The sequence below is a fragment of the Rhagoletis pomonella genome, unplaced genomic scaffold (genome assembly GCF_013731165.1).
Source record: "Rhagoletis pomonella isolate Grant_MI unplaced genomic scaffold, Rhpom_1.0 Rhpom_scaffold_00002, whole genome shotgun sequence".
NCBI classification, from domain to species: Eukaryota; Metazoa; Arthropoda; class Insecta; order Diptera; family Tephritidae; genus Rhagoletis; species Rhagoletis pomonella.
The window spans coordinates 20,427,743-20,437,237 of NW_023458556.1; the positions used below are offsets into that span (position 1 = coordinate 20,427,743).

The window sequence follows — 9,495 nt, forward strand, 5'->3', positions numbered from 1 at the left end:
AAAAAATGTACAATTTGAAAAAAGTTAGTTGGGTTGGATTATATATATATATATCAATTATATGTATGTACATTGAAAAATACTTTCCTTTGTGCAAATCCACGGTTAGTTCGTCATTTGATCGGCGTGTTAGCATGGGTTCATAGCATTCATACATACATACATACATACATATGCATATCGTTAATCACATTTGGTGATTGCACAACATGCGTTCGTACATACGCTGTTGGTTCGGAGGGAATATGGTAAAATCTGAAAATGTTCGTAAAATTTGCTATGTAACTAAGTAAATAAATTTTTAGCAAAATTCTTGCTGCCATAAAATTATTTTCGCCATAAAATGTTTTTTTTTGATTTAACTTACTCACTGCATGTACTAGTAGATAAGCATGAAGATTTAAAAATATTTCTCATAAATGTAATTATGTATATTTGTGTCTCTTTCACTCATTTATAATTCAATATTATAAAATATTTAAGATACATTCAAAAATTTTCTTAAGTTTTTACGTTATGTATTCGTATTTTATGTATCAATTTTTTAAATATTTTCACGTTCTGATCTAAATTTTAAGTTTTTAAAATATTTGCTGGAATTTCCACATAAAAATGTCCAATTCGGTATGTAGTGTTACAGTATTTACAATTAACTAGGAAATGTTGTTTGAGAAAATAAAAACACTGAAAATGAATTCTTTACTAATATATGTATATATTTTTTTTTTAATTTTTTGCAAAAAACCTAGGTGTATTTGAATACATACATTCATACATATTTTATTGAAGTTTTTATAAACAATTTTTTTGCGCAGGCCAGAGTCATCCTCGATCTTTATAAATATTATTATTTTTTGCTTTTATTTACATGTCTATGCATACATACATATGTATGTGTATGTATTTATCCCTTATCGTTAACTAACATTGAATTTTAGTGAAGCGAACAGGGTGCCTTGGGGATACCCCTTTTTTCATTCAACACGGTTTTTCTATATTAAACTTAATATACGTATGTGGTTTTTGTTTGGAAAATAAAGGAATTTAAAGTGTTTTAAACAAAGCAAAAAATTACTTTCGTTTTAAAGTCTACTAAAGCAGCGCAATCACATTTCTCTTTATGTGGCCTTTAAGTGGGGTGGAATTAACCAAATGACAAGTTGACTATATGCTTCCTAAGATTTAATCAGGCCATACATATATAGCTAAAATGGGTTTGTGGGAGCTGCGTTTGTGTGTATTATCTAGACAAGCGATTGGTAGCATTTAAGCTGCGGCTGTAAGTTCAAAGAAAAATTAGGTGCATAAAGCAGTCATCACTGGTGAAAATTCGTGCTCGTAGGCTTCATTCGGCAAGGACAAAGTATACACAGAGCAGAATTTATTAAAAACAAAAATTGCTAATTTTGTAGTATGTATGTGGGTGAATTTGTTACATCTTTTCTATTTAAAAATCTTTCTATATCAACTTTAAAGCTGCAACGATTGGTAAAGAAGCCCATCTGGGCAGTGATAGTATATTCTTCATACAACAACACAATTACCATTAAAAAGGGTATTTTAAATTGAAACTAGATAAACAATAGCTACTAATGAAAGTGGGAAGCTGCAATCCTACGCTTCACAATTACAATTACTTTGTGCCTTTAAAATTTTTAACAGAAAACACAATTTCGTATAATTTTTAACAAATTTAAACCGCCTAATATGTACATACATATGCATATGTTACACCCGGCAGTTACCCGGGTTAACCTGTGGACATTACTTTGTTATTTATTGACAGCAATTTAAAGGTCCTTTGCTTGCAGCTATAATCCCTTAAAGAACACTCGCACGCAATAACATCCCAGCTCAGTATTCAGATCATTAACCAAAATGCCACGCCCACATCTACTACCCACTTTCTCAACAATGAAAAATAATCGCCCATTCGTCTGTGTTCACATACACGCTCGCATACGCACTTACATACATACATACATACACATACCCTATGTGCATTCCATTTCACATATATGTACTTATGCGCGTTTTAGCACCAATTCGCAGATCGCCGCATTTATCTTGTACATTATTGGGCTTAAATGTTCATTTGTATAGATCGGCCTGTGGCTCCTTGGTGGTCTACGATGGTGATGTTAGGGCATTTTCACACAAACTATCCTTTATACGATTGTGCCGGTGAATGGGTGAATAATTCACTAGCTCAATTTACATTCCAAAGCAGTAATTGTTAACTTGTCGCCGTTGCTGTGGCTGTTGGTGGGGGGATTGCCACATGCAATTGCTCTTGCTTCTTATCCCACCACTCCTGTATGCTATTCATCATTTGCTTCCGCCGGAAACGCATTGATTCGCTGATGCACATTTTTATGAAATTTGATTTCATATCAAAATCACCTTTGATTAGATTGAGATGTTCCAATAGTTGCGAGTAATTGCGTCCTGGACGCCGTATATCGCGAAAAACTTGCGTTCGAATTTCTAGGTTATGTTTGCGTGCTGCGTCACGCTGCTCTTCTGTGAGCGGTAGCGGCCCTAAAACAGCATTACCACTACGCTGACCGCCGCCATTACCAATGCTATTGGTTATATTGCTATGGTGTTGATTGTGATTCGACAAGTGATTGGAGCTGCATATACTCGCGTTGTTGGCCACACTGGACTCGCGTTTCAGTGTGTCGAAGTTGACGGAAAGTGTAGTAGATGCTGGGGAATTCACCGTAGGTTGTGGCGGTGGCATTAACGCTGACTCTGTTTCCATTTTAATTGACCCCGCGTTGGCTGGCAAATTAAAATTTGCAGTAGAGGCTGCGCTCGATATTCCAGAAGTCCCATTATGGCATTGTTGCAGTATGCGCGAGATTTCCTGGGCGTCGTTAATATCGTTGTGTTGATAGGCAGGCGGTGGAGTCACCACTGTGGGTGAGGTCACCACTGCTGAAATGGATATTGCCGCTCCCAGCGCAGCTGACGCTGTGGGAATGCCCATCAAAGCGTTGCCATTGATTTGAATTGGTGACGCGAATACATTCGGTGCTAACAATGGGTTGGCATTAGCTAAAATATTTGGTGACACTATCGAGCCAACAGCAGGCAATGAATCTGCAGACTGACCATAAGTGTTCAAATAGGGTTGTGGCGAACCGGGCGGTGACATAGGTGTCAAAGTGTTGTTGTTGCTGTTATGCATTTGTATAACAGGTGTTAATGGCAAAGTACCCGCCGCAATACTGAGGGCCACAGTTGAATTGATTTGGCCTAAACTAGGTCCACTCATGTCTGAATCACAGCTACTTTCATCGCTAATGCCGTTGATGAAATTGCGCACATAACCGTTTATTAGCGGGTCGCCGGGTTCGTCTTCGTTGAAGTCGAAAGCCACTACAAGTCGGTCCGGATCGCCGTCGTCTGACATGCCGGACGAAATAGACGCGGTGTCTGAGGCGCTATCATCATCAAAGTCGGAAAGTGAAGAAACCGAAGCGCTCAAGGAATTCGAGGACGTTACACTAAGACTCGACGTGCTAGGTCGCACATCGGTGGAAGTACGCCGAAAAATGTAATCCTTGCGTATTGGGCCCGCTTTGCGTTTGCGCGCCCGTGAGGCATCGATTTTCTTTGACAAGCCGCCTGGCACGCCCGGCATGGGCGCACCGCCAGCGCCATTATTTGATTTCATTGGTGCCACATCACTGAGATCAGCCTCGTCCACCATAACCATATGCTTGTCTTTTTTGTAAGGATTGCCAAACATGTGCTGCCTAACATTCGTTGGTTCGATCTCACGCAACGGGTTATCTTTATTCTTCAAATATTCCTGGTAATTGCCCATTTCAGCTATGGGCAGGCAGTGACCAGAATCTTTAGCCACTAGACTTGTGGGCGCTGGCCGAAGAACAGCTTCCCGCATACGCGCTATTTCTTCCATCAAATCACGACGCGGTATATCGAATGGATTACGATACGATTTTGCTGAAGCTTGGCGCGTCAGCTGTGGTACAACTATGGTGTAATTCTCCAGCGGCTCAATCTCTGCGTGTAGTTTGGAAAACGTTTCTCTCAACAATGGATGGCGCACAAGATCGCGTCGCAGCGGAACACCCGGATTCAATTTTGCTGTTTCGATCTGGCGATACGGTGGTTTCGGCTGTTTTAGTTGCTTATATACCTTCAAACAGAGATTTTCCTGATCCTGTTTGGCGGTATTCTTGATATGCTTCAACTGGTTGGCGATGTTCGGTGACAGGTAGTTGTCGATATTTTCTGGCAACAAAAATTGGAGCAGCTGATACGGTACATTGATGTTGAGCAACGCTTTTCGCAGAAATGGGCAGTAGTATGGCGGTATTGAGCGCACGTAAGCATTAAATTTGTACATGAGATCGTTGGGCGGACTCATGTTGTACTTGTGTATGAGGTCGTGCAGCAGCGGCAATAGCGCCGGGTAATTATATGCTAACACATAGAGGTGAACCTGTGTAAAATTTGGTGATGCCTTCAAATAGCCAAAGGGTAAGTCGAAGCCGTGCATACCGTTCGATATGATCACTTGCCAGCATTTGTTCATTTCACGTTTTTGAAGTATTTGCAGAGTTAGCGGACTACCTTCGATCTCGTACTTGTCGACGGGGAAGCTGCGCACCATTTGCGGTTCGTCGACAGCGGGAGTGACGACTTTTAATTTCGGATGCGCATCACGCGGCGGCAGGGTAACTGCCTTCGGGTCCGGCCAGTATGGCTCCGGTAGTGGCCAGTAACCGATAGGGAAGGTCTTTTGTGTAATATGCTTTTGTACGTATATCATTTTTTTCATGGGCTGGAAAATTATGTCTTGCAGCGCTTCGTTTGGCACACCATCCTTCGGTAACATCGGTTCAAATTGTAAAACCACACCCGGCTGCACCTTCTGCACTAAACTCTCTATGCACTGATTGAGTACATAATGCGAACGCACACGATACGAACGGCCACCTGTCACGACACACATGCGTTCTATTGGCGAATCATCGTGTGGTACTTTACCCTCAACACGCTCATCAACTTTGTTGCCAGGCATGCGCAATACTAAGGAAAAAAGTCGTTGATCCCAACGAAATGGTTCTTTTGTAAAATTTGTTCCTGGTATTTGTGTATTCAACGGCAGTATGATCTCTTGATGCACACCATTACGATATGAGTAACGACCTCCATCAGTAATCACAATTATTACCGACGGCTCCAAATAGAATGGGCAACGGCCCTGTCCGTACGTGTCGATACCGGACTGCATACGATTCAAATTAAGTAAATCGAAGGCATTCTTTAGTGATTCCCCCATTGAAGTTAGCCCATTGCTCTGTAGATTTTTCAACTCATTCATGAATGTTGCATGATTCTCCTTCCAGCCGGCCTTAACGTTTGCTGGTGGTTCCTCAAAAGTTAACAACATATAACGATCGCCAAGGCAATCCTGAGTGCGTTGACGATATTTGAGGAATGTCTCGACCGCGCCTTTTGCTATGTCCAGATATGACTTTTGTACGCCATTCACATATGCTTTCTGGCACATCGACGCGGATGTGTCGACTAAGAATAGTATAATGGTCATAGCGACCGTACAGAAACCGTGGAAAATCCTCTTTGGTCCTCGGCGATGAGCTCTTTTTTTTATTAACTTTCTCTTTAGTTGTTCAGTGATTTTTGGTATATTCTAAATACGGTTTTTTTTTTGCTTTGGAAAAAATAATGCACTTGTTGAATTACTACATCTGCATCGATATCAGGAAAAAATTATCGCAGTATATTGTCTGAAAAATAATGTGGAAGAAACATATAGAAAATATTAAGCGATCAATATGGGATTACAGAAGGTAATGAAATAAAGGGAAAGAAGTAAAAGGAAAATTTACATATGGAGATTATAAAAATTACAGCTTAGATATTTCATATGAATTTCGCTAAAAAAAAAACGAAATATTAAATAATCTTGAAAATCTCTATTTGCAGTATGTTATGCACACATATATACATACGCATGTACACTAAGGAGCAAAAGTGTAACAGTAGTTAAGAATGTTAAACATTTATTACTAATACATATTTTCCTTTGGTGCAATCTTTGGATGCTCGATTTTAAATTTCTCTATGTATATGTACATATGTACATATATTGATTTTCAAGAATTCTAAACCATTTCTACGAAGGGTTGTTTTATCCATATAAAATACATTGAAAACTTTGAGCGTTTTAAGCGACCTCTAAAAATGTTTTTCGGTATAGAACAATCCTAGGGGGTGAGAGCATTAGAATTCCGACTTTAATTTTTTTTGTACCAGCCTAATGTACATACTTATGTACATACATACAAATGTACGCTCACTCCATTATATCTGCATACGTGCTTGTTTTGTTCGATATTCACTTTTTGCAAGCTATATTTTTTTATTATTGTAGTACAAAAATATGGTTCATGCTTTAAATAAAACTATATATGTACATCAAAATTTCGAATTTTAACAAGTTTTCATCAAGATTTTAAACTTTTTACTCAGATTTTCTAAAAAAAAATCTCCTATGCAGTTTTATAGCCCTTTCAATTTTAGTTTAAAAATGTAGCTAATTTTTTTGCTGATGGCTCCAGGCATTTTTCTCCATATGAGCGATTTTTTTTATATTGAAGAAAATACGTAGAGCTGTCAGCAAAAAAATTATTAAAAATCAACGCGATTTTTTAGCCACTTCAAACTTGTACATTATTATACTAAAATTGAATGAGCTATAAAACTGCATAAAAAAATTTTTTTTTGAAAATCTGAGAAAAAAGTTTAAAGTTTTGATGAAGATTCGTTCAAGTTTCCTTAATTTTGTAAACAGTTTCAAACTTTGATTCATATGGTTTTGTGTATAGCAACAACCATATTTTTGTAAAAATAATAACAAAAGAAATAACAAGGGTGTACGCAGATACAATGGAGTGAGTGTATGTATTTGCATTTCAATTTTATTTCCACTATTTTTATTTTCATGGACGATTTAATATAAAAGAATTTACTATTAATTCGCAATCTAAAATTAAAACAAAGTAATTTTTTTTTCTTTCGCGGGACAAAGCATTTGATGCACTAATAATATTTATAATAGTCAACACCAAACAATGATTTACAGATACATACAGTAGCGGCCACCGAAATATGGACACCAATTAATCGCTTTAAACCTCCGCTGGGTCTAAGTAAATATATTATTGCGTTTTTTTATAAAATATAGTTCATCCTTCAACAAAACAAAATTTAAGAAACTTCTCCGAATTCGGATAAATTTCGCTTTACATTTTTGTAGTTTATCGAATTTTGGTAAATAAGGCAATATGGCAAAGCTAAGACCGTTGATTTTTGACAATTTTTTTTCGTGAAATCATTGCTTAATTTCTTCCATATAACATATGCTCGAATTTGTTTTTGTTTGGAACAAAATTAGCAACATATTCAAGGAAAAAAATCAAAAATCAATGTTAAGTTTTAGCTACTTCAAAATTGCGTTTTTTTACCGAAATTCAATAAACTTCAACACTGCATTCCCAAATTTATCCTTAAATATGCAATAAAAAATGTGAGAATTTTAATTAAAATTTACAGTTTCTTAAATTTTGCACAAAGTTTGCAAGTCTGATTTTTGTTAGTTTTATTGAAAGTTTATAAAAATATTTAAAAATTTATTTTCTTATTAGACACAGCGGAGTTTCAACACGATTAATCAGTGTGGCCGCTACTCTATGTTCATTGTACATGGTCATCTATGTTTAACCCTATAGCAAATAAATTTAATTAAAATTGCTGTTACAAGCTCATCAAATACGGTTTTAGTGGGTTAGGTAATGAGAAGTAGCAGTCAATATTCAAAGAACCTTTTTTATGGTCTTAATATTATACACGTGAATCCACATTTTCAAATGAGTTGCTTTGAACAGAAAAATAGTTTTACTGATTATGATGATCTAATAAGTTCAATATGTAAGAGTTTATTTATGTGCTCGAGATCGTTTGTTTGTCAAATATTGGAGGGGCAAATGTGCATACCGCACACCATCTTCAAAAGGGGCACAACTCTCAAAAATTTTTGGTAGATTTTTAAAGCATAAATATCAATTCGTAGGATTTTTCTGCAATTAATGCAAATTATTTTTTTTTTCAATATTATATTTTCTAACTAGAAAACACTTGTTAAGCCTGTTTGAAATTTAAATCTTTACTATCCATCGGTTCTGATTTTTGAGTTGTGCCTATTTTAAAAATGGTGTGCTATATTTATGTGTGTTCTATTGTTTAGAAGTTTAAGCTCTTATATATATGTATGTATGTAAATTTGTATACGTTCTACTTCAAAATAATTAATGTAAATTTAAGAGCACCATTATCTATGAACCACTGTCTAAGCGCCTGTTGATTGCATACTTTTGATGGAAATTCAAAAGACAATATAAGTTATTGTATAACTAAAACTTAACAGGCTCTCTGAAATGTGCTTCCCCCAAATTATATTTTTACTGACAACCGATTGGTGGCGCTGCACCCCCACAACAACAATACACGCATCCATATGTATGCGTACCCAATATTTTCTATTGGAGCCAACGTAGAACGTCGAAAGTATGTAGAATGTAGAGCTTGCCACAACTAGCAGAGCTAAATGAAAGAAACAAAAGATTAATAGGTGAGCAAAAGAGGTGCATAACAAGCAAACAGACTCACAGACTCGACCATTTCATTGCAATGCAGGAAACTTTCTTTCATTCAGAGCACAACACGTACAACTCTCTACCTGAGTAATGGCTAAACATGGAATATCGGCATGTAGAAGACGGGCCCACATCCGCGGCGTCAAATATAAAGGGAGCGTTGAAGGTAAAGTAAAGATGATGTTGGCGCTGCTTGCTCTTTGTTTGAAATTCAAATAGTGAATATGTTTATCGTTTTGTTGCTCAACTAACTCTACGTTAACTTGAGCTCGTTTGTTTCTGGATGATAATGAATTAAATTTATCATTTAAACGTTTACATTCAACAAATTCGGTTACAGGTGTATGTGCTTTATTAACACTGGCATGATACGACGTCGCTTTATCTTGGTGTTCTTGTACGCCTTTCTTTCCGCTTGCCATTTGTTGGCTATGACACAAATTCAAAAATGTTTCTATTTCCTCCCCCCAATTAAGAGAGAGAGAGGGAGAGTAAATAATAAAACGAAGAGAAATGCTAATAACAGTAGAGTTGTCAGCTTCAATGAAATACGAAATTATTTTGTTTTTAATAAAATTCGGCAAAACTTGCCAAGTCGAAAATTGAAATTTTTGCATATGGGTAATTTTTTAAACGCAAAAACTTCCAAAGTAGGGGAAATTGAGACAGCGAAAATGACAGCTGAAGTTGCACGTTTTTACTGGATTTTTACTGGTAACAATTTGCTAGTACGAAAAACAGCTGATCGCATATTGCTGGATGCAAATTAAACTAA

The 9,495-nt window shown here is 36.7% G+C and overlaps 1 protein-coding gene across 6 annotated transcripts in view; it reads right to left on the reverse strand.

Annotated features, from left to right (window-relative positions):
- Window positions 1-735: 735 nt before the first annotated feature.
- LOC118733251 (integrator complex subunit 6) overlaps window positions 736-9,495 on the reverse strand; it is a 10,293-nt gene continuing 1,533 nt past the window's right edge. For 3 of the 6 annotated variants that reach the window (XM_036462578.1, XM_036462581.1, XM_036462580.1), the window contains exon 2: window positions 736-5,792. In XM_036462578.1, coding sequence (XP_036318471.1) covers window positions 2,237-5,593 — 3,357 coding nt within the window. In that variant the 5' untranslated portion in view covers window positions 5,594-5,792 and the 3' untranslated portion in view covers window positions 736-2,236. Of the gene's footprint in view, window positions 5,793-8,593; window positions 8,668-8,733; window positions 9,000-9,495 lie in introns of all 6 variants that reach the window. The other 3 variants (XM_036462577.1, XM_036462576.1, XM_036462579.1) reach the window with 2 other exon arrangements.